General features: G+C 63.0%; 1 protein-coding gene across 3 annotated transcripts in view; it reads right to left on the bottom strand.

Annotated features, from left to right (window-relative positions):
- Positions 1-2,461: 2,461 nt before the first annotated feature.
- Positions 2,462-25,245, bottom strand: part of CHCHD6 (coiled-coil-helix-coiled-coil-helix domain containing 6) — a 125,272-nt gene continuing 102,488 nt past the window's right edge. For 2 of the 3 annotated variants that reach the window (XM_027098457.1, XM_027098459.1), the window contains 2 exons: positions 3,703-3,838; positions 2,462-2,626 (listed from right to left, as the gene is read on the bottom strand). In XM_027098457.1, the coding sequence (XP_026954258.1) occupies positions 2,621-2,626; positions 3,703-3,838 (142 nt within the window). In that variant the 3' untranslated portion in view covers positions 2,462-2,620. Of the gene's footprint in view, positions 2,627-2,764; positions 2,811-3,702; positions 3,839-25,245 lie in introns of those variants that run through there. The other variant, XM_027098458.1, reaches the window with a different exon arrangement.

Genomic DNA, 25,245 nt, shown 5'->3' with positions numbered 1-25,245 from the left:
CCAACTGACGTCCGAGGTCGGCTCTCCGGCTGCACCAGGGCCTGGGGCACCGACCAGGTGTCGACGTTGCTTCCCAGCACCCGGATGTGGCGAGGACGGCAGGGTCAGCTCCTTGGGCCTCCCAGGCAGAGAGGAGCCTGCAGGACTTCCACGAGGGACTGACCTTGGGGTCGGCACCTGCCCGTCAGGGGAGGGAGCAGAGGGCGGAGGCGCAGCTGGGCTGCTCTGGGCCGCGGCGCGGCAGCCCGGCCTTCGTGCCACTCCCCCAGGCAGTCGCTGGATGCAGCTCTGGCCCTCCAGTGTGACTATGGCCAGGTGGTTCCTGAGCACAGCTACTTCCTAGGGGGAGCGGACTCGGGTCAAGGGCTCGACGCCGGCGGGGTTCTGGGTGGCGGGCCCTCTGCTCTCACACTTGCTAAGCACTGGCCATGGGCCGCTTGTCACACGGGCCCGGGAGAAGCGCCTGTGAAGGCTGCAGGGCGGGAGGAGGGGGCCGTGGGGCCGCGGCCACATCCCTGTGGTTCCAGCTCCCTGAGCCAGCTTCCGCTGGGTGACCTGTGCCCTCCCTTTGTCCCTCCGGCCCTGGGTGACGGGAGCTTCATGCTCTGCTAAGTTCTGGGTTATCACAGCATCCCAGCCGAGGTTCTAGCTCCTCTACCTCTTCTGGGGCCAACACCCTGGACTCAACTCCTCTGTTTAAAGACTCAGTGCTTTCTGGCTCCTGGTTGGACCCTGGATGTCACAGCCAACGTCATGACATTTAATCCCCAGCCCCGGGGTAGGATGGGGATAACTCCCCAACAGTCACACAGCCGGGGCCTGGGCCCAGAATGCCTGCCTCGAGGTCCACACCCACTGGACACAGCCTCACCTGTGCCACCCTCTCTCAGGCCCCACTTCCTGCCACGTCTGGCCACGTGCAGGGGCTGGAGCCACGGGCCCACACATGGGCACGTCGCGCACAAAGGCCCACACACGTGCACACAGAGCCCGCACCCTGAGCACACGCAACCCCCCACCAAAGTGACGCTCGGACACACTGCCCTACGGCCACAGTAGGGGAGGCCACGGAAGCTTGGCTCCGGCGCCAGGGGAGTCCGGGGAACGAGCTGAGGTCCAGGAGGGAGCCAGGGGCACGAGCAAGTGGACGGCACGGCTGGCTGCCTGTGAGAGACACAGGCACAAGTGCACACGTCTGCTCACACACAGGGACCTACACACACACAGGCACAGGTGCACACGCAGGCGCTCCGAGGCTGCCTCCCGGGTGGGAGAACAGGGTCTGAGACTAGGAAGCTGGACACGCCCTGGACGCCACGGGCTCCGACCGAGTCTCAGAAGGGCCTCGGCAGCTTCCGGCTGCAGGGTGGCTCTGATGTCACTTAGGGTCAATGAGCCGTGACCTCGCAGAGGGCCGCTCGCTGGGCGCCCTGCCACCCACCGGGCTGCTGTGTGTTCCTGACTGTTCCCCGGTGTGCTGGGGAAGCTGACCAGGACCTCCGGGTGGGCATCTCCTTGGCCAACGTGCAGTTGGGCTGACTCGGCTGTGGGCAGCTTGTCCAGCCCCTGGACACCGACAAGCCCCGCGGACCTCCAGCTCCACACGTGAGAACCGGGGGAGGCGCCGGGGCTGCGAGGCCGGCATCAGGACCGCCGGCTCTCAGCTCCAGAGAACTGCGGCAGGAAATCAGGCTCACCAGCCGGGCATCCCCCTCCCGCTGCCCACACAGCGCTGGGCGGGCGGGTGCAGCCGTGCGGGCAGGGCGCCTCAAGACTGGCAGGTGGGCGCTGACCGAGCAGAGTGCACCCCAGCCCCGCCGTCACCCGCCCTTCTCGAGCCGCATCCCTTGCTCAGTCTGCAGAATCACCAGCACCCAAGCCAAACATCCAGAAACCACCCAGGTCCCCCCGTTGCCCAGTGAGGTCCAGTCCTGCCAGCTCCAGCGCCTGAGGCTCGGCCTGCTCTGGCCCCGGACACACCGCCGGACCCCGAGGGTCACTCAGGACCCCAGGTGTCTGCAAGGCTCTCCACTTGAGCCCACCTCCCCGCAAGGCCAAGGCGACACCCCTCAGAGGGACTGGACTGCGCTGGTCCCTCAGGAGCACCTCCTCCCGGCCTGGCACCCACCCCCGGCCCTGCGCCCCAGCTGTACTCTCTGTGCACGGTCAGTGCCCCGCCCCCGGCCCCCATCTGGGCTCCCTCTCTCCCAGCCTCTGGCTGCCCCGGAGCCCTCCAGCCGGCGCTGGACTCAAGCTCCGCCTGTCAGGAAGCTGGCCCGCTCCCCTGCTGCGTCCCGACGAGGAGCTGCTCCCCTCGCGCACCTCCGCCTGCTCTGGGCGCGGCCAGGCCCGCACCCGCCTGCCCCACTGGCGCCGGCGGGTGCCCGTCCTCCAGCCTGACCTGGGGCCGTGCTCCGGGCACGGAGGCGGCAGCAGGCCCGCCTGGCAGCCCAGACACGACTGAAGACGAGGACGCCTGCTTTATTTGTCTGCGGACAGGGGCACACACGCTACTTCTCCAGCACGGGGGCATCCGGCGCCTGCGGTCTCTGCACTGCGGTCCCACGGCGCGTCCCCTCTTCAGGCCCCAAGTCACTGCCAGGCGCGGAGTGGGCCTGCATCAACCCTACAAAGGAGAACAGAGTTCAGGCCCCCAGAAGCGTGCGTGTCCCCCAGGCTCCAAGTCACTGCCAGGCCCGGAGTGGGCCTGCATCAACCCTACAGAGGAGAACAGAGTTCAGGCCCCCAGGAGCGTGCGTGTCCCCCAGGCCCCAAGTCACTGCCAGGCCCGGAGTGGGCCTGCGTCAACCCTACAAAGGAGAACAGAGTTCAGGCCCCCAGGAGCGTGCGTGTCCCCCAGGCTCTGCTCCACGAGGGCCCATTTCATGGAGAGGGTCCTACCCCGTGGGTCCCCAGGCCTGGACGTGGCCTCCTCACCTCCATGCCTGGTGCCCACACAGCACGTGCCCGTGGCCTCCCGCCGGCCTCCCGCCTGCACCCTGTGCACACGGTCTTGCCCGGAGACGCAGCTCTCCTTCGCCCCTCGAGGTCTCCCCTCTGTTCTCTTCTCAGCTCAGAGTGAAACCGCCTGGAGAGCCCTCACACCCAGGCGCTGGCCCGTGGGACACAGCACCTCGTGGGGCTGGAGCTCGCCCCGCAGCCCTGGGGAGGAGCCTTGCGTCTAAGACCTGCTCCCTCCCTGCTGCCCGGCAGCTCCCAGGAGCAAAGTGCTCTCAGGGACCCTTTAAAGCCGGAGGCTCCTGAGGTGAGACTGGCGGGACCTGGGACCTTGGGGAGCTGGCAGGGAGGGTCAGGAAGGAGGTCCACGCCTCAGGGCAGGGCCTCTAGGACAGCCTGCAGTGCCCCCAACGTGGGGCTGGGGAGCGTGTGGCACCCGGACCACCATGACCACCTCCACTCACCAAAGGCCGGGCCCCGTCAGGCCAGCACAGGAGTGGCTGCCCTCTGCCCCCTCAGCTCTCCCCCTTCCACAGGGCAGCTCGGCCCTTTCCACGACCCCTACCCTGCACCCTGTCCTCTCCACCCCCTGCTGTGCAGAGGTCAGGACGGGTGGCCCCCCTGGACAGCAGGGCCTGACTTCACCCAGTGCTGACCTCGGACATGGCCTAGCGGCGCCCACAGACCCCTCCCCGCCCGCCGCCGCGGAGCCCAGGTGGGTGGGAGGCCGCAGCTGACGCCTACCTTGTGCGCTGAGCCGACGCAGTGCTGGTAGGCCTTGGCCAGGTCCGCACACAGCAGCACCTCCTGCAGGTGCTCGCGGTAGCAGCGCAGGATCTGGGCCTGCAGCCCCGAGCACACGGGCTCCACCCTGCGGGGCCTGCGGAGAGGAGGAGGCAGTCTGGGGCAGCGCCACGGGCCAGGCTCGGGCGCCGGGGAGGCCTCGGCAGCGGAAGGACCCCTGCTCCTGTCACCCGGGGCCTGCAGGTTGACAGCTCCCCGGCCCCGGATCTACTTTCGAAAGTCCAGCCTTGCAGCAGGTGCTGGGCTGGAATGCTGGTTTCAACACAGCTCAGCCTCCCACATCCATCCGTTAGGACCAGGAACAGAGGGCTCAGCGGCTCTCGTTACCCAACTGCGGCTGACACGCCCAGCACCGCCATCCCGGCAGCGATGCCCACGGGACTCCGGGCCCCGCGCGTGGGCTTGGTCCTCAGGCCTGCTGACCACACACTGCAGCCCCCTCCCTTCCCACCGCCGCCCCCCACGCCCAGACAATCCCTGATCAGCCAAGATCCATGGCGTGGATGGAACTGAGGGTTTACAAGCGGAACAGGCAGGAGGTGGGGTGGGGAGCAGCCGCCACGCCCGCGCTCAGCTCCACGGCTCCAAAGGTCAAGGCTGTGCTGGGAGAAACGGCCCCCTTTCCCCGAAGGCCCTGCCCACCACCCAGGATTCCACTGGGTCCTGAGGGCGCAGCCAGGGGACGCAACGGCCCTACAGCGCCACACGGCCCTGCTCCTGTCTGCACAGCGCACACGGGCTCGGAGGCTTCCTACCTGAGGAGGACACGTGTCTCTCCTGGGCACTGACCTTCGCACGGGAGAACAGACGGGCTCCCAGGCTCACCCTCTCCTCCCGGGCCCTGGGGTTCCCTCACTGGGTTCCGTCTGCCGCTGTAGTGGGGTGACCACCTGGCTGCCCAGTGCTTGCAGGATGCCCCTCCCTCCGCGTTGAAGACCCTTCTGCCACGGACACGTCCAATGGTGGGCCTTCTAAATGCCTCCGGACGGGCATCTCCCCTCTGCTGCCCTCGCCTGGAAATAGCTCCCTCTGCATTTCCCTCCGGGCTCCTCCGTCCCACCTGCCCTTGGCGGGGAGCCCCCGAGGCCGCATCTTTCGGGCTCCGTCCTGGCACCCGCCGGCCGTCCTCCCACACAGACCTCCTACTCGCCCGGCCCTGCGGCCCCTGGAGCAGCAGCTCCCATCCAGCCCCGCTCCCGACGAACAGCCCCCCACCCGCGGCCCTTGAGGGTGCGGCCAGCAGAGCTGTCGGAGCCGCAGATCTCATGGAAAGAGGCGTCTGGGGCCGGACGGCCGGCAGCCTGGCCAGTGATGTGGGGCTCGTCCTGGAGCCGCACCCTCTCCAGACCGACGGCGGAAGCGACTCACCCGCTGGCTGTAAGTGGGCAGAGCAGCGGCTTCTTAACTCTGCCCCCCACCTTCTGTCTTCAGGTCCCTGGACCAGGGCCCCTGTGCGTTCTGAGGGCAAACCTCGCAGAGCACCCAGGGGGCTCCCAGTTCAGGAGAAACAGAGGGAGGGGCCGAGCAGAATCCAGCCCCTCACACCAGGGTCACCCGAGGGCCTGCGGACGCCTCTGCGCTGGCGTTTGTCAGCCACAACACGAGGAGACAGGGTGTCAGGAAAACGTCAATCGCGAGAAATTTCACCTGTCTGCCTGCAAACGGGCCGTGAACGGCACGGGGCAGGGAGCAGGCGAGGCTGGGTCACACAGCTGGGGCCGCGGCAAGCCCGTCCACTGCATGCAGAACGGCTCAGGCTTCATCGGCTGCCTGGAAGGTACCCAGGGCAGTGACCTCTCCAGGGAGGGAGAGAAGCCCTGCCCCGCCCCCCCCCCCGCGCCCCCAGCTGAGGGACATGTTAGGATTCCCGGCTGGGAGGCTCTGGCCCACTCAGAGGTCAGCTCCCCTTGCTCGCCAGCCTCTCCTCCTCTGCACGAGGGGCTGAGACGCCAGACACGAGCCTGCAGGGTGAGGGGGGCGGAGAGCGGGGCAGGCCTTTGGCAGAGAGGAGTGACGACGGGAGGCTTTGGGGCTGGGCCCGGGTGTGGTACTTCACAGCTAACGGCTCACCCAGGCCCGACGGTGCTCCTTTCCCAGGAACCTTGAGGCACCCATCGTGGGGTCCCTTCTCCAAGGAGCCAAGAGACCCCAAGCAGGTGCCCTGGGGGCCAGTGGGGGGCACACAGGTTTTGGGGGCTTTGCCATGTGCTGCTGCGAGTTCAGTGTCTGGGGGCGAGGAGGGGCCACTGTGCACAGCAGACCAGGACCGGCTCCGGCTCGTGGGGTCAGTTCTCAACACCCACACGGCCGCCATCTGGCGGTGTCACAGGTACTCAGGGACCTAGCTTCCGGCCCTCCTCTCCGACGGCCCAGAGACCACCAGGCGCTGTGGGGAGTGAGGGTCTCACACGGGCCAGCTGGCCTCGGCGCCGTGGCCACCTCTGGGAATGGAAACCATGACCCCAGTGCCACCTGTGAACTGAGCTCTACCCGCTGGTGGGAGTGACACGTTTCCAGAAGGAGAGCTGTGATAAAAGGCTCACACGAGCCAGGAATCAACCCTCCCCTCCCTCCGTCCAGGAACCAACACTGCCCGGCAACCAGGCAGAGGGAAGAGCTGGCCTGGGCGCTCCGGACCACTGCCCCTGCCCCTGCCAGCTTCGGGAGACCGGCCATGCCGCTCTCACTGACAGGCACCCCGCGCTGGGAACCCGGCCCCCCCACCTGCGCGGGCACAGAGGGCCCGCCTCCCTTTCCTTTGTCCCAAACACCCTAAACTCCCCCCAGGGCCAACCCCAGTCGATCCCAACAACACACACCCCAAACTCCAACGCTCGGACCCCCCCACCCCCGGTTCCCTGGAGACTTCCAGCCTAGCACGTCACCCCCAACCCACTGATTCCTCACCACGTTCACCAGCAAGCGCCAGGGAACCCACTTCCCGCCTAGTTTCCATCTTGGTGAGTGGAGTCCCGTCACTCCAGTGACCTGCCTAGCCAGAAACCGGGGGCCGCTCTAGACGCGCCCCCCCCCCCCTAGATGCCTCCCCCTTACCTTCTAACTATAACGTTCCTGCTTCCCTGCAAGCTAACCGAAAACCGCAGATATATCCCCTGCAGCTCCCAAACAGCAGGGCGGTCGCCCTCTCTCTTCCTGGGCCTGACCCACCCCACCTGGGTGGCTCTCGAGGCCACTGCTCGTCCTCCCGCCTCCCCCTCCTGCGTCCCCCCTCCCCGAGGCCTTCAGTCCCCGCAGACGCTCACTCACTCCTCTTGGCCCCTGGCTCAGGCCTGCGGAGGCCAAACCCGCCCGTGTCCTGCCTCCTCTGCACCCCCTGCCCGCTGCAGCTCTGCGTGGTTCCCAGAGCGCCACCCCCGGGCCACAGTGACCCTTCCAGAAGGGCCCCCTCCCCCTCTGGTGCTCAGGCCTTTGGGGCCCAGCTCTCCTGAGCTCTCCGTGCCACTCCCCACTCAGTCTGGGGTCTGCTTCCTCGTCTCCCTGCCCCCCAAAGGCCACCAGCACCCTAAGGGCACAGACACCCCTCCTCGGCATCCCAGCCTCACTACCCCTGCCTCCTACCTAGAGGAGGGGTCTTTCTGCAGGGCCAAGGGCACCCCCATCAGCCACCCCTTCTCTCCCCCAGCACCTGGGTGGTCTGTCCCAGTGGCCCTTCTCTCTCGTACCTTCGCTATTCCACTCTCCGCTGAAGACACACTCATCTCTGCAGAGTCTAGGAAGACCGCAAACCCAAACCACTTCTACTCATGGCCCTCCCACCCCCAGCCCGCTCTCCTCTCCCAGGAGCCCTGCCCGGGGCTCTGCTCCCACTGCCCGGTCCAGCCTCACGGGTTCTTCCTGCTCAGGGGCCCATCGCAGCCCACCTGTCCCTGGAGGCTGGAGGCCTCGTCCTGACTCCGCTCCGCTAGCGCTCTCCCGCCACGCGTGCCCCCGAGCCCCACGTGGGGCCCCCACTATTCCCACAGTTCTGCGCCAGACTCACGGCCGGTGTGGTCACTGCGGGACGAGCGGCCCAGCGGGTGCCCACAGGGGCCCGACACCCTCATCCTCCTGCACCTCGTACACTGGGCACGTTGCCCCCGACATCCCCATAGCCCACCCTCTCCACTGCGAGCACTGATTGTCCTAGAACATAAAGCAGCCCACGGGTTTCTGCAACTCCAAGGAGGTTAACAAACCCATTTCTGGGGTGATCACAGCTCGCTGGACCCTGTGCTAAGCAGTCCCTCCTGTCCGCGTCTGTCCCTTCTCTCCGGCCCTGCTCTCCCCATCCTGAACTCGGGAGGTCCCCTGTCCGCGGCCAGTCTGTCCCCACGAGGGCGCAGGGCCCGGGGCGGCTCGGAGCTGCAGGGGAGCCCGTGATGGGTGTGGCCTGGAGGACCACCCTGCCACCTTGCCGCGAGGGCACCAGGACGGAGGGGGACGCAGCTTTGTGAGACAGCAACTGCACATGCTCACCCGTCATTCACCCGAGACACACAGCAAGGCCACCAAGGCCACTGGGGAGGGACCTGCCCTCTGCAGCCCCCAGCATCTCCCCTTCGCTCCCGGCTCTGCCCTCCTTACCCCCGGGGGCGGGGGAGCCCAGTGAAAGGGACAGGGCTGAAACCACACCCCTGCAGGGAAGACACAGCCATGGCCCTGGCCCCAGGGAATCGGACCCTCACACCGTCTGAAGTTCTCGGTCCGCGGCTGGGAACTGCTCTCAGCGCTCCTGTGGCAGAGCTGAGACGCTCGTCTGTGCCGGCCCAGAAGGGGCGTCTGCGGCAAGGTGTGGAGACAAGGCCCTGGGAACCCGCTGTGCACGTGAAGGCCAGCGGGTAGGGGCACCGCCCCCAAAACACGCCCTTCCTGGAGACTCAGAATGTGACCTTGATTGGAGATGGGGTCCTGGCAGGTACAGTTAGTCAGCATGGGGTCACGGTCGGGCAGGGAGGCCCCTGATCCAACGTGGCTGGTGTCCTCCTAAGAGGAGGAGAGACACTGACCACGGACACAGACCAGAGGAGAAGCCACGTGACGCCGGAGGCAGAGGCTGCAGTGATGCGCCTACAGGCCAAGGACGCCAAGCCTCCCGGCAACACCAGAAGCTGAGCGAACGCCCGGGAGCCCTCCAGCTTCAGAGAGAGCCGGCTGTGGGCCACAGCAGCCCCAGGAAACAGGCAGCCGGTCATGCAGGAAAGCGCTCAGTGCCGACGGGCAGAAGTTAGTGGGAGGCAGACGGCTCACCAGTCACCTTCTGACAGACAGAAACACGCATCTTGTGTGACAGAGGCTCCGCGGTAAATGGCTCAGGTGGGAGGCCTTTCGTCCCAGGTTGCATCTCAGGCCGGGCCTGAGGTCCAGGTCATTCTGAGGACCAGTCCCTGCCAGGTCCTAACCCGGCACAGCAGCCCATCCTGCAGGTGGGGACACCAGTGTCAGAGGGGTTAGGTGACTTGCCCAAGGCCACACAGCGAGACACAGAGCCAGCATAAGAGCCCGGTTATCTGGCTCCACGCTGCGCCCGTTTAACTCCACGCCAAGTTTGGAAAATTCCCCCAAAATTCCAAGGAAAAAGCACCAAGGGTACAGAAAAGAAGCAAAAGACACATGGGATTCAGGCTCCCAGGGGAGCCAGAAGTCTGCCAACTGGAAGGGCCGACACCGGCCAGCGCGGCCGCAGGGGCGCCCGTGCCAGCGCGGGGCCGGGCCCCCTCCGAGCTCACACAAGCCCGGCTGCGCACAGGCCCGAGCGCGACGTCGAGCACGTCCCTCTGTGGGCCCTGCTTCTGACCGACATCTCATCACCTCAGCCTTCTCCCATTACCACCGCTGGTGTGGAACTGGGCCATTAGACATCTTCCTGACACTTCATCTCAGAGACGCGCTGGCGGGGTGAATGCACAGAGCAGGCTTTCCATCACGGCTCGGAGGCGAGGTGCGCGGGTGCCACGGAGCTGCACATCCGTCTCTGTCAGGACCAGCTGAGCCGTGGGGCGGGCTCTGCGGCGGCCTGGCCAGGGTCCAGGGGCTGACGAGACCAGCTGCTCGCTGAGGACCCGCTTCGCTGGCCGCTGCCGACCACGTGCCACTCAGCCCGGGCGGGTGGGGCCCAGAGACACGCCGTCGCCAGAGGCCACACGGGACCCTCCCCGGGGGGGGCAGCTATTCTGGGAGCCCAGGCCTAGCAGAGCTCTGCTCCCGAGGAAACGAAGCGCAAACTGGCCCCCATGGCTGCTTAGCCAGTGACAGGATTCCTCCCTGGGACTGCCACTGCACGCACACATGCACACGTGCACACGTGCACGGAACAGGGAGGCTGCTCCTGGCTTTGGTCCTTTGTGAGAAAGCCACAGGGGAAGCACACGTCCCCCCCGAGGAGCCTCCCGGTTCACCAGACGTGTCGGGTGGACGCAGCCCAAGGAGGCGTGGGTCGCGGGGGTCTGGGGTCCACACCAGGACCACTGGAGCCGCAGAGCCATCCCTCACAGTCCCTCAGCAGCCAGGGCGCTGGAGGCTCCAGGGGAGGGAGCGGCAGCCGCAGCGCCTGAGGACCCCCAGGACCCCGTCTGCCAGCATCCTCTGGTTTCCCTTCCCCGAGGCCTCCCTGTCCCCTGGGCAACGGCACCTGCTGGCGGGTGTCCCCCCCGGTCTGCCTCCCCCACCTCCTTGTGACACACCTGGGGGGCCTCTCCAAGCCCTGCTGTGCCCCCTCCTCCCTGTGCAGGCCCGGCCGCTTGCCTGCTGCCCAGGGATGGGCCGGCACCTCCTGTTCTCATGTAAGTTCTCACCGAGGCCCAGACCCCGCAGGGACCCCGGCCCACGTCCCTCTGCTGCAGAGCCCTGGCCCCAGGAAGAGCACGGTGCCACAAACACTGGCTCAGGCCTCCTGCCTGTCCACGCCTGCCTGTCGGTCCACAGTACACGGAGCGGCCGAGGCCACACTGAGGCTTCGCCTGCGGCGGGGGTGACACGGCAAGGGCGACTCCCCAGGCTGCTCCTTGGCTCCCAAGCCCCCGGGATGTGGCCGCCTTTCAAGGCGCCGCACAGGGCCACTTCTGGGGGGGTGCTGGCTGGTGTCCCGGTGGCAGGCTGCCGTCAACGGCACCGTGTGAGCTGAGGTCCTGCGTGCACTCCCTGCCAGCCTCCGTCCTCCTGGCCCCTCTGACTGGAGCCAAGTGTCCCCGATCGACTGTGTCACCTCTGCTCACCCACGAGGGGCTGGCACGGCTCACACCTACAAGGGCGCCCAGCGGCTGGGGCCAAACCTGCGCGGAGCGGCCCCATTGGACTGGGAGTGCCCCGCGGGCAGGGACCAGCTTACTACCTCTGCGTCCAGGGTCCCCGCCGACACCGAGCTCAGCAGATGACCCAGCCCAGGGAGACCGTGTCCCCCTGACCGCCCAGATGTCTGCCTGGTCCCGCCTGTTGCCTCTGTGGCCTGTGGGTGGGCCCTGGGCCTGCTCTCCAGCTGCCTCTGGACTCCACTTCCTGGGGGAGCCTCCCCGTGCCCAGCCCCGGGGGTGGGACCCTCGCAGCAGCCAGGAGCTCAGGGTTGACTGGAAACCAACAAACCAAGGAGCTTCCCTCTGGGCTGGGCCGGACCACACAGCCCTCCACACGCGGCAGTTAGGCTGGCGGAGAGCATGAGCCTCGGTGCAGGACGGGAGCATTTCCCAGCCCCCGAAGAGGTTTGCGTGTGGTGTGGTGTGCTCTGGTGACAGGGGACACGGGGACAGACGCCGTCGGGTGAGACTCAGGCAGAAATACCCCCTGGTGACGTGAGCAGGCACAGCTGCTCCTCCCTGGGCCTTCCCTGCAGTGACTCTGAGGCTGGGCTGTCCCTCGTCCCCGCTGTGACGGGACTGAAGCCGAAGCCTGGAGCCCCTGGGCACTCCCCACCCCTGGTCCTGCCCGGCCCTTGCGTCCGGCCCCCACAGGCCTCCTGTCGTCACGGGAACTGCCTCCCCGGGGCCTCCTCCCACCCAGCCCCTGTGTCCACTGACTCAGACCCTTCCCGAAGTCCTGCCCGCCGCCGGCCCAGCAGACCTTATCCCTCCCCCCGCCACGCAGCTTCCCCCGCTCAGCCGCAGAGATGTGTCCTCAGCTGAAACCTGACACATAATCTCAGTAAAGAAACAGATTAGTGCAGAGCTGGCGCGGTGCGGTCTTCGCAGGTCCGTCCCCCACTCTACGGTGTCCCAGCACATTTGGAAACCGCAGGGGCCTCTTCCTGGCTGACCCGGGGTGTTCTGAGGGGCGTCTCTGGACGCTGGGGCTGATTCGCTCTGTGGGCCACACCCCCGTCCACTGTCGCCGACGCAAGAGGTGCAAAGGGCCTCGGGGCATCACCCATCCATGCACCTCACACGTCGCCGAGGGCGGGGAGGGGCCGGAGTCTCCATGCAGGAAGCACCGGGACGGTCAGCCCCCTCCTAACCCCAATCTGCGCTCTGAACCACAGCTGACCCTCAGCAGCATCAGAGTCGCTTGCGGTCCCCGGAGTCCAGCAAGACCCTGGCGCCACCAGACCCGAGGAGAGGGAGACAAAGCCAGGAGGCGGGGGACGCGGCCCCCAGCCGTGCAGTGCTGGGCTGGCTGTGCTGCCCGTCAGCCTGGAGTCACCGAGCACAGAGCACGAGGGTGGGCGCCCTCCTGCCCTCCTGCCCTCCTGCCGGAGGGGCCGCAGGGAGTGGGTGGTGCAGCCCAGGGCGGGGAAGCGGCCAGAGCAGTGGTGAGGGCGGCTCACACTGAGCACAAAAGGTCGGTGATGGAGCAAGTGAGGGTGTAGCACGTGGAGGACAAGGGAGCCAGGCCCGCTGAGGAGGGAGCTCCACACATGAGGCAGCCGCAAGAGCCCGAGTGCCGGAACCCGGGGAAGCCGTGTGGACTTCACGTGCTCAGACACACGTACACATGAGTGTGCGGGAACTCACACACGTAAACGTGCGTGCCTGTGCGGGAGCACCTGGGAACACTGACAGCCCAGCAGCAGCGAGCACGCCCAGCGCCCAGACCTTGGCTTCTAAGCACCACTCCGCAGCAAACAGAGCAGAGTGGAGACGGCTGATCCCAGGGCTGGGGCCGGAGCACCTGTGCCAGAGAGGGAAGGCCGCTCAGAGCGCGAAGCCACACCTCGAAAGGACAGAAGAGTCTGTCTGAAGGCAGAATCCTGGGCCACGTGAACAACAACATAAACGAGGTAATTTATTACAACCCAACAAGGCACTGTGACTCCCTGACTCTTTCCTAACATAAACAAACACACGAACACCTCAGAGGGGGAGAAGGGAAACTCTCCCTTTAATTCGATTCATAAGCGTAGAGGAAACGATGGAAGTAAACAGCCGTCATGGGCCGCCCCGACTGTGGTGGCTGGTTCAGGGGACAGTAGTCCCTGGAGGCCGAGGCTGAGGCATCAGGATCTGGACACACCCTGGAGAAGCTCCCACAGAGCAGGGATCAAGCACAAGGGGACACAGCCTGTGCAGAGAGACCAGGCAGGCCCACCGTGACCGGGTCACGGTCCACATCCCTAGTGGAGGGATGGGACCCACCAGGAAGGGCACGGCACCATTTGGGGGGCCTTCCTGCCAGGAACGCACGGCCTGAGGCTGGCCATGAGGAAACATCGGGCGGACCCAGGCTGGGGTCACCCTTCAGAAGGAGAGGCCTGTACCCTTTTAGACTGTCAAGGTCACGAGAGACAGAGAAAGACCAAGGAACTGTCCCCACTGGAGACTGATGGTCACGGAGGTGCAGCACAAACCCCTGGGCCAGAAAGGAAAGGGCTGCGGCGGGCAGCCGGGGAGGGGGTGGGTGCCTGTGGCCTGCGGCTGAGTCAGCGAGGGTTTCCCGACCGGAAGAGCTGTGTGTGGTCACGGAGCACGGTCCTGGGAGGTACACGGTGGTCTAGAATACTTAGCGGCAACAGGTCACCGTGTCAGGAAAAGACAGTGTTTTTGTCTAGAGGGAGGCAGTGAGGACGCGGCAGGCTCTAGTGTGGCCGATCGGGTACCTGGCTTAAGGCAAGTGTTCTTATTCTTGTGACCTTCCTATGGGTTTGAAATTATTTCAAAATAAGGCAAAATAAGGATGGCAGTTTGAGAGGACTGAATGTATTCAAAAGGATGTATTTATCCCAAAAAAGAGCCCACCAGGTTTTCCTTTTTTTTTTTCCAGCTGGGAGTGGGAGAGGGAAAGTTTGACAAAGTGATTCTAAATTCATTTGAAAAAGCAAGTTGGAAAATGATCACCAAGGTAGAAGAACTTGCTCTGATGGATATTTAATATTTTAAATTAGTGTAGCTGCGTAATATGTTTTATACATATCTAAAACGTGCAGGCTTGGCCCCAGAAAAGAGTCCAGAAACAGGCCCAAGGACGTTAGCGCAGGATTGGGTGGAGTTTTACATCACTGATGATGGGACAGAGGGCTCCCCATTTGGGAGAGAACCAAGGTGGACCTGTACGTCACACCCACACCCAAGAAACCACAGTGGGGTCATGTGGAGCACGTCTTAGTGGGGAGTAACTCATAGCGGTACTCATCCTAAAAATATGGGTATGGTGGGAAGGAGGGCCTTTGTGATATAACCTAAGTCACAAACAGAAACATTAACAACAACAAAAATGCACTGGGTCCCCGTCCCCCCATCAACTTCCAAAGGGCAAAAATTAAACTCAAAAAAGAGTCACGACAGAAATAAAAGGTTAATAACACTGTTACACAAAGACCTTTTAAAAAGAATTAATAAGGAAAAAAGGGCAAAGGCCATAAGTAAGTAATTCACAAAAGAAGAAATGCAAACAGCTAGTAATTTCTGGAAGGTTTTAACCTCGCTGATCCTGGAAGAAATGAGGAAGTTTAAAAAAGAGAGGTTTTGGGGCTTCCCTGGTGGCGCAGTGGTTGACAGTCCACCTGTCGATGCAGGGGACACGGGTTCGTGCCCCGGTCCGGGAAGATCCCACATGCCGCGGAGCGGCTGGGCCCGTGAGCCATGGCCGCTGAGCCTGCGCGTCTGGAGCCTGTGCTCCGCGATGGGAGGGGCCACGACAGTGAGAGGCCCGCGTACCACAAAAAAAAAAAAAAAAAAAACAGAGGTTTTGTTTGTTTGGTTTTGGTTGTGAGATTGGCAAAGATGTTTTTTAGAAATATTGTTAAAATCCTGTGCTTGGGGAAACGGACACCGTCCAGCATCACTGTTCGGAGTGAAAATTGGTACAGGACCTCCACTGTTCTGGAGAGCCAGTAAGTAAAATGTAAACACGTAAATATACACATATAAATACACTGTGTGTGTGTGTGTGAGTGTGTGTGTGTGTTCTCTGACCCAACAATTCCCTCTACAAGCATTTAAATAAGTGCACGACGACAGATAAACCTATTTGTGGCAGTTATCATTACATTGGTAAAAAAAGATCAGAAAACTCCCCAGGATTCATCAATAAGTGATCGATTACATAAATTCTGACCCTCCAGAATAACAACGTGGTATTAAAAGTGAACATGTAAACGCACATTTACCGACATGGACACAGGCCCACAGAATGCGGACGAGGGAGGTGACGTGCGTTTCCACGAGCCCACTTAGGTCCAACTGTGTGTGTGCTCAGCTCAGAGTGACGTCCCCACAACTTAAGCAGGGCGAAATCTGGGCTTTTTAAACCTTTTAATACTTTTCCGCCTCGTTTGATTTTTTACAATATTCACGTCTCGTTTTTCTAAGCAGAAGACAAAACTATTTTTCATTTTGAAAAACTGTAAAGAGACGTAATCGTCTGGATACTTTCATCACTGATGACTTCACGATGCTCCAGTAAACAGCAAATCAAACCATGTGCAGATGCCACGTCCACACGTCATAGATCTGGATGGACTCTACAAGTGCACTGCAAGTTATTACGTGTATCTGAACACACACACACATAATCAGAGGGGACGAAGACAGGTGGGTGTGCAGTGCAAAGCAAATGGGTACGTGCACAGAGTAGGAGCTAAATCTTTGCTGAATTAGGAGCAAATAAAGAAATGCTTCTCTCTGAAAAGTCTGAAATAGAAATCAAGATGCTCACAGCGTCAAAGGAATGCACGCCTATCCTGGTGGGTCTGCTACGGGACCAGCCGTAGGGCTCCGGCTCCCCACCTGTCCCATCGCTGCTCAGGAATGGGAAGGATGGGACCCTTGCCTTCACAGGTGTCACGGGCACCCTCTCTCCTTGCCCCTGGCGCATGCACCCGCCCCGTCGTGCACACACAAGCACACACACTGAGAGACAGGCTGGTACAACAGGCTGAAACGAGCGTGAATCAGGGCAGAGACGCTCGGCTGTAACAGCAATCAGCCGCACAAGGACAGGACGGCAGCCTGAGCTCGGCACACTTCATCTGCTACCGCTAGAGCCATCATCCTGAAACATGTCCACTCCCATCAGTTCAGGGCTTCCCAAGCCTTCAGAAAGGGCCCAGACCCCGGCACCCATGCCCTCTCCCCTCGGGTGGACTCAGCGGACGCGGGAGGCTGGCAGGACCAGCCTGGGCAACGGGCCTCTCCTGACCACTGACGCTGTCCCCTTGGGAAGCCCGTTCACAGCACGACTCCCCATGATCCTGTCCACAGAACGAGTGAGGTGACATCGTCCAGGTGCCTGGGCCACAGGCAGCATCCGCTGAGTGCAGGGCCTCCCTCCCGTCTGCCTCGCAAGCCCACAGGAGCTGCGGTCCCCGCTCCGGCTGGGCTCACCGTGCGAGGTGTCGTGTGTGACCCACTCTGCACAGGCCAAGCACACACACACCGCACGGGAGGGGCCCAGGCCTTCCTGACGTGGAATCTACGTGGGCTCCCGGGCCTAGCACCGGCAACTTCCTGCCACATCGGCCCCAAGCGAAAGCCGGAGCCCAGTGTCCCCACCCGACCCCGCACTGCTTGGCCCTCTCTGGAATGCATTTGACCTCCCCAACAGCTCCGTTTAATCTGTGTTAGAGATGTGCTATGCTGCACAATCACCCTTCGTAATTTTTCTCAATTCCTCAAGATGCGTTCTGCTACCTTTGAAGAAATGAACACAGCTTCCCTGCTCATTTGTACCATACGGAAAGGTCATAAATTTTATATCCAAGACAAATGGCAAGCTTTGTATTATAAAAACCCTATTTTTCCTGTTATAGCTTCAACCAGACGTTTGGCCTTTGCTTAAATAGGCATTTGGACTGAGCTGCACATGGTTTTGAGCTGATACACAGAAGCTACAGCAACAAACCCTGAGAGCAAAGAGCCTTTTGTCACCATGGTTCCCACCCTACACCCTCCAGCCAGGCCCCAGACGTGGCCGCACCTTGTTTCACCGCGCGGTGTTGCCCTCCTTCTGGGATCTCAGCCGGGGCCCTGAGGACTAGTTACCCTGTAGGTCAGCGTCTGGAGGACTTGACATCGTGAGACTGGGTCAGGGCGGATGGGGCTGCCTGCCCGGGAGTGCTCATACCTGGCTCAAGATCACCTAGTGGTCAGCGTGGCACAGGCTGTGCTGGGCCTCAATGCCCGGTCCCTGGACGGACGGAGGGGGGCTCTGAAGAGTGAGAGGCACAGAGGAAGGGGCATCACAGGGAGACCAGGGGCCCCTCTGCTTCACGCCAACACTGCCGTCCTGCCACCAGAAACCAAGATCCAGGCGGAAACAGCGCCGACGGCTGCGGCTAGCATCCTGCATCACCCAGGACACGGTGGGGGACACGCAGTCACCTGGGGACCCCAGAGCCACGTTCAAGATACACGCTCTTCCCAAAACGACTCCCAGATCTGAGCAGTCGTGTCCTTCAAACAAGGAACCATGTGTCATAAACACATTTTTCTCATCTAGGACCGAGGTGACCGTATTTTTTACTTTTAAACCATTTTATATTTCTAACCCATATTTAGAAATCCGTACCTGCCTGAGGTAGAAGCTCGTTCACCTGACGAAGGAGACAATGTCAAAGGAAAGAAGGGGGCAGCACACCCCCTCAGCGCAGCTCTGACAAAAGCAGGGCTGTGACAGTGACGCCCTAGGGGACAGTGCCAGCCCTGCCGGGGCCAAGGACCCCGAGGTGACGGCTATGAGCCAATTCACCGGTCGGGCCGCCTGCAGGACAGGTGGGGAGGGAAGCCGTGTGTCAGCCCAGGCGAAACTCCTGGGCAGTGGGACAACTGTCCTCACAAGACGCCTGAAAGGCGGTCCATCCACCGCGGGAAATTCACAGAAGACTGAGACAGCCGGAGTCAGAGCGCCACGACCCCGCCAGGAGCGTCTCGCAGGAGCTGGGGCTCGGTCTGCCGGAAGCGCGGCATGGACGGTCAGTGCGGTCCAGCTGCCCAGGCGGCGGCAGCGGGCTAGGACGGCGCTGCGGCCAGCGAGGCGCTGCCCACGGGCCCTGTGGTTTCGGGGGTGCCTCCACACGGTGGCTCACGGCCTCCCCTCATTTGTGCGTGTGTTGGGTGGGGGCAGGGGGCAACAGCGGGAGTGACGGTCTGGGGACACTTTAAAGAGTTCCTAGGAATCACGGCCCAGGGTCTGCACCCTCAGCTTCCCGGAGACTGGACTGTGGAGAAGCCTTGGGGTAGTGGCTCTCGATTCTCTGCGGTCTGAGCTCACCAGGAACACAGGGCCTGTCCTGGACGATACAACCAGGATCCACTCCAGCCTGGACCCACAGCCGTGCAGTGAGGGCAAGGGAAGCCCCAGGGTGGCACGTGGCCAGCCCGTACCACGCACGCCGCTTCTCCGGAGGTGGACCCTCAGGACAGAGAGCTCCTGGGTGGGGTGGGTGGAGCCGCCGCCCCTTCAGACCCTGCAGCCTTTCCTCCAGGGGTCTGGAGGCTGCCGGGATGCTAACACGTAACCACGAACCTCTCACGGATGTGCTGGCAGAGGCTGCAGAGATCACCCTTCCTGGAGCTCCCGCCCTGGTCCTGCAGCACTTGGCACCTGGAGACGGTGCGGCGTCCCGGGAGGTCAGCAGAGCCCTGCCCTTGTCGCCGCCAAGGGACGGGAGCCCGGTCCACGGGGCCCGGATCTGAGGGGCTCTGAGACCTACACAATAACCGCTCGACTGTCCCGAGCCCTCGGCAGGGCTGCCTCTCGGGAGGACAGGGCGTGCGGTGCTGGCACAGATGACCACGCGGGACCCTAAGCAGGGCTTTCTGTCGGGAAGCGGAACAGGGAGGCAACAGACTTGGAAGAATAAGCCCAAGGATGACGCCGCTCAGTGGTAACCCCTTCACTGACTGAAAAGGGAAGATTCCTCCACTGTAACAGCATCTAATCCCCAGAAGCTGATCTAAAACGTGACACTCCAAGAAAAACGAACGTGGCACAAAGAACGGAGCCTTTCGGGACGGTGGCTTTGCTGCCGAAGCGAGTCAGTGACAGAGCTGGGATGCAGGGCCGTCTCGTCTTTGTCGAGGGCAGGGATTAACAGACCGTCGTCTCTGAGCCCAGTTTCCTGAGCCACAGGTCTCTGAGCAGTAAGAAGGCACCGGGCGGAGGCCAGCGGCCCCTGGAGGCTGCGGCCACGTGGGGTGGGGTCCGCCGGGGACCTCTCACCCCGCAGGACAGGCTCTGAGCCCACCACCTGCGGTCCTCAGGAGGCTCCCCTGCCCCTCCTGGCTGGGGGCCCCCAGACGCTGTCCCCGGCCAGGAGCCTCCCTCCTTCCTGCTGGACCCTGGCCTCCCACATGGCGCCCTAGCCTGGGGGTCTGCACGGCCCCTTCTCATCTCTCGGTTCTGCTCCAGAGTCAGGGACAGTCCCCAGAGTCTCGGCCCCCCTCCGCCCGCTGTCCTACTGTGTCCCCCTCGCAACGCGTTGCATAACTGACCGTTTGCAGGCCGGGGGCCCAGCTCATGTGCAGGGGCCTCGTGTGTCTGCCAAGAGGGAGAGTCACCGGCTGGCGGTGCCAAAGCGGGTCCCACGTGGGCTCCCCACCTCCACCTCAGCACTGGCGCCGTCTCAGCCTCTCCCAGATGCTGCCAGGCATCTTTCTAAAACACGAATCCCTTACAAGCTTTCTCACGGCTTGCCGCTGCCTGCAGGACGCATTCCAATTCTCTCACACGCACAGAAGGCCCTTCACACCTGCGACCAGGCCGCCCTTTCAGCCGCACCCCTTGACACCTGCTTCCCCCCACGCAGGTCCCTGCTTTCTCCGGCACCGCGCCCGGGTCTCTGCCCACACGGCCCTGACGGCAGAGCCGAATCAGCCGGGAAGCCCCACGGCCTCTGCCCGGGAGGGCGTCATTCACGCGGTGGTAAAGCAATGCTCACACCGAATATACCACGCGGGTGCTACGGTCCGGGGCCCGGGACACAAAGCGGCAAACACGGCTCCTGCCCGCAGAAGCCTGAGGGCCAGTGGAGCATGGTGCAGGGACAGAAGGGGCGCCCAGCAGGGGTCTCGGCCCCAGGTCCACCCCGGCGATCCCAGAGGGCGGTGCTGCCTGGGGAGACGTGTCCGTGCGCCCTGCCACGTGGCACCAGCCATGGGAGAGGGCCCAGGTCACCGCCACCTAGTCCTGTCTGTAGAGAGAAGGGATGACGGAGAGCCCTACGGGGGCAGCGAGTCACATGGCAAACACACCCAGCCGCCTCTGTGGACGTGGCCCGGGCCGGGGCGGGCCACGGGGAGAGGCCCTGAAGGGGGAGCCCCCCCGCTCGAGGCCAGTCACGAGCAGATCACAAGGAGGCTCTGCCCGGAGAAACCTGGTGGCCACTGTCCGCGGGCCATGGGAGCCAGTCAGCCTGCCAGCCTGCAGCGACGTCTCTGCCGGACGTCTGTGAGTGGGCACCGTGGCCCAGGAGGAAGGAGCAGGTCTGGGCCCCATCGGACCTGGTTCGGATCCCGCGCTACCCCTGCCGTGGGTCCTGAGCACCCGTGGGGACCACTCGGCCCTCGCAGGAGCCTGAGCAAAAGAGGCACCATCCCCGCCCCGTTTCCCAGTCCAGGAAGCGAGCCCGCAAGGCGCCGGACGCGGCTTCGGCCCCTGCCACGCGCTTCACACCAGGAGACCCTGAACCACACAGGCTCCAGCACAGCCGCCGCATGTGATACCCTTAAAGAAACGGATCACCTGCACTTTGTCTTGTGAGTGAATTATTCAATGGGTTTTGATTTGTCAACCTCTCAAAGAGCCAGGTACACCCGTTCAAACCACGCGTTTTGGTAAATTTCTGAACAGACAACGCTCCTTTTGACAGGTTAGGTAAGGTAAGGAAGTCAGAGACAGAAGCATCCTCTGAATTCAGGCTACTACAGCAGCACCTGCATTAGAGGATGTTTGAACCCGTCTCATTCAGGATTCAAGCCCACAAGCACCGTCTCCATAGACAATCACCGTTCCATCATTAGGTCCCTGCCAGATGCAGACGGGGAAGCTCACACACCTGAACACCAGCCCCTCCCTCAGCTGGGCCCGCGTCAGGCAGGAGCCCGGCCCAGGTGAGGTGGGCAGCCCAGCAGCTGTGTCCTCGCGGACCACACCTCTCTGGTCGCAGTCCCTGCAGCACGGTGGCTCGGTCCCAGGAAACAGTTAATAGCCTGTGTCTTTCGGCTCCCCTGTGCTGGCCTCTTTGAGGGCCGCCCTCTGCGGGGCCGGGGGCCGTACGAGTTTCCTGCCAGGGGCGAGCCGAGAGCAGCTCTGGACGACTCCCCCAGGAAGAGGACAGAGGTTATCATAAAAACTAGACATGACAATAAATGCAGGATGTTCCCCGGGGTCTTAATCTCTTCCTTCAGGAAACCTGAGCAATTCCGCCTTCCGTGCTGTGTGAGGTAGAGGGTGCGTGCGTGCGTGCGTGCGTCCTGGGTTACCTGCTTCTGCCCCAACGATGGAATCCTTCCGAAGCCAGAGCCCCAGCCTGTGGTGTTGGCCTCGCCGCCCATATGCTCCTCCTAAGGCCAAGTGCTTGCTGACCCCCGAGGGTACACTGGGCCTGGCAGCCTCAGGAAAGCTCGAGAGGCCAGCGTGAAGTTGGGAGGGTCACCGTCCGTCAGCGTCTAACACGGCCAATGTGACCCACGGCGCTGTTTGCTGCTTGGCAAACTCTAACCCCTTCCTCCCCCAGCCATGGGGGAGTAGCTGGTGGAAGAACTACGCTCTCCTCCAGGAAAAAAAATTTAAAGTTGGACTTTAAACATCTGTGTGAAGGCTTCTAAGGACAAGACGAAGCAGGACTCGATGGCCAGGGCTATGAGGAGAAGGGAACCTGGAGGTGAGCGTTCATTCCTGGAGCTGCCGCCCCGCCATCCCCCTGAGTTTTCGCCAATTCTTGATGTTGGGCAAACAGCTTCTGCTAAAAGGCAGAGAAGCCAGCAGGGTCTCTGGAGCTCTCTCGGGACGGTAGAGGCACAGCATGGCTGGGACTCCAGGGAGAAGGGAGGCACACTCAGGGGTCTTCCTCCTTTAAAGCATTCTTCAGATCCTTGAGCTCAGGAAGCCTCATGGCAGGAAACTCAGAACCTAAGTAAAAAGCCACTGACGGGCAGAGCAGAATTCTCAGAAGTTTCATAGAGTTGAGGAGGCAAACATAGGGCTTTCGAGCTCGCCAAGAACAAGGAGCCCTGGACAGCCAGACCCTAGGGACAGGGGTCAGTCAAGAAGCCTGAGCTCCACCAAGACTGCAGGCAGGACCCAGTCAGCTCCGTCCATCAGGGTTTACGTGACCTGCCTTGACACTGGCCCATCCAGGAAGGGGGTGAGCACCTCTGGGGAAGCCTCTGTACCTTCTCTATAATGCCTGGCATTCGATCAAGAATTACCAGGCACACAGAGAAACAGAACCACGAGAAAAAACAGGCAACAGAAACAGACCTGCAGATGACTTCAAAATAGCTACAATTAATACGTTCAAGAATTCATAGTTCAAATGCATATATCGGGAGAGAGAGCAGGCTGGACCTGGCTACAACGTTCCGGGCTCTGGCTTCTGCCCAGTCCCCTCATCCACTCCTCCAGCAGCCCAGCGTCAAGGCCCTGAACATGCTAATCGCTTCCTGCCCGGGGCCTCCGCACCTGCTGACCTTCTTTGGAGAAGCCCTCTCTCCCGCCTTGCTTGCTCTGGCCCGCGTCTCGGGTCCTGAGGAGTCAGTTTCAGTGTAGGACACCCCCACCCCATGCCCGCCCGGGTCTGGGGTCTGGGTCGGGGCCTCAGACTGGGCTTCTTCACTCGCTGTCTCTCACGGCTCATCACCGTCATCAGCCATTGTTTGGGCAAATGGTTTCTGTGCAGTTAGTTTTTTGTTTTGTTTTGTTTTTTTAAATGAATTTATTTATTTACTTTTGGCTGTGTTGGGTCTTCGTTTCTGTGCGAGGGCTTTCTCTAGTTGTGGTGGGTGGGGGCCACTCTTCATCGCGGTGCGCGGGCCTCTCACTGTTGTGGCCTCTCCCGCTGCGGAGCACAGGCTCCGGACGCGCAGGCTCAGCGGCCATGGCTCACGGGCCCAGCTGCTCCGCGGCACGTGGGATCTTCCCGGACCGGGGCACGAACCTGCATCCCCTGCATCGGCAGGCGGACTCTCAACCACTGTGCCCCCAGGGAAGCCCACAACAGCTTTCTTAGTGAACTCAATCTACATACTAAATCTGTTCCACACCATGCCATGCTAGGTGTGGTGAAGGGACGACTGAATAAACGACCACCATCGCTAACCACTGTCACGCAGGCACGGCAGCAGCCACTGACGGCCCACCGTGGACCTGGGCCCACCCCCAGGTCCACCGTCCACGGGGGTCTCACCTGCGGACAGGAAACCCAGCAGGAGGCAGGGCCGAGGTCTGAGTCCAGGTGTGTCCACAGGGGCCTCCACGGGACAGCAAAGCCGCCGAGACAAACAGTGAGGCCCAGAGGCCCCGAAGCTGTCCAAGCTGGGCTTGGCCCCCCACGTCCAGGCGCGGCTGTGGGCAGGGGAGGGAGCCACCCGACAGCAGACGAGGGGCGCTGACCCTTCAGGCACATGCTCTACAGGGAGCGCCGTCCAGGATGCCGCCGCATGTCCAGGCGCGGCTGTGGGCAGGTGAGGGAGCCGCCCGACAGCAGACGAGGGGCGCCGACCCTTCAGGCACACGCTCTACAGGGAGCGTCACCCAGGATGCCGTGAGCAGACAGAGTCCCCCCTACACCACACACGCCATGGAACCACCGACAGCAGACGAGGGGCACCGACCCTTCAGGCACACGCTCTACAGGGAGCGTCGTCCATGATGCCGTGAACAGACAGAGTCCCCCCTACATCACACACGCCATGAACCACCGACAGCAGACGAGGGGCACCGACCCTTCAGTCACATGCTCTACAGGGAGCGTCGTCCAGGATGCCGCGAACAGACAGAGTCCCCCCTGCACCACACACGCCACCCGCCTCTGCCTTCAGAGGGCACGAGAATGAAAAAGGAGGTGACAGTCAAATCCCCCCGAGTCCCCCCTCAGGATGGGGCCACATGGTGGGTGACAAAACGCGGCAGCACTGACGGCAGAGCCCTGGCAGCTCTCCAGCTCCTTCCCCTGCAGGTAGGTCGAGATCCAGGGAAAGAGGGCGGGCGCTGCCCACTTCTGGGGGTCACATTCCTGGGTGGCTGTCACCCAACCTCTCCCTGTCACCCACTGCCTGTGATTCCGGTGAGCCGGAATCTCACCTGGGAGAGGTGGGGACCCCACCGGGGCAGCGAGAACGCTCCGTCCTCGGGGTCCCAGGTCTCCGTCGCTCCCCGGGGAGTGGGAGGGTCCCGCTCCCCAGCTCCCGTCACTGCCCCAGGGCTGAACTGCAAGAGAAGATTCTCCTCCCCACACCCTCCCTTCAGTCAGTTCGACCAGGACCCGCAGCACCTCCCCGGCTTCAGGGTCCCTGCGGCGCCAGGTCTGGACGGGATGTGCCCCCTCCGGGCGCCCCCACGGCTTTCAGCAGCGGCCTCTCACCCCTGGTCCCCCAAACCTCCATACGCCGTCACCTCGAGGTGGCAGAGCCAAGCTGGTCCCCCCTGCACTGGGCCTGGGGGGGGAGGGGCAGGCACGGGGGCCCCAGCTGATTGACAAAGGTCGACGGGTCCCCAGGGACACCTGCACACAAGGGACCGGCTCTCCCTTCCCCACGGGGCCCCTGCAGACCTTCCTGGACCTGCATCCGAAGCAACAGGCGCGTCTGCAGCGGACAGGCTGCCGCACCCCTGTTCCTGACGCTCGGCTCCCAGGCCCCCAGCGCAGGAGCAGGACAGGCGGACAGAACACTGGTGCTCAGCCCTGTGCCGCCCGACCCTGTCCTTCCGGAGGCAAGACAGCCCCCGGACCGAGTGTCACGCAGAGGCTCTAGGCTCAGGGCCAGGCCACTCCGGAACCCGCCCAGGGGCGGGGGGGCCAGCAGCACCCCTTCTTGACTCCCTCAGGGGCCTGGGCGCAGCGCCCAGCCCAGCTCACAGGACACGCAGGACCTGGTCCTGGAGTGGCTGGCTCCGCCCCGACCC

Source organism: Aethalodelphis obliquidens, unplaced genomic scaffold, assembly GCF_003676395.1.
Source record: "Aethalodelphis obliquidens isolate GAN/ISIS:26980383/991018 unplaced genomic scaffold, ASM367639v1 scaffold123, whole genome shotgun sequence".
NCBI classification, from domain to species: Eukaryota; Metazoa; Chordata; class Mammalia; order Artiodactyla; family Delphinidae; genus Aethalodelphis; species Aethalodelphis obliquidens.
This window is presented reverse-complemented; position numbering and strand designations above follow the sequence as displayed.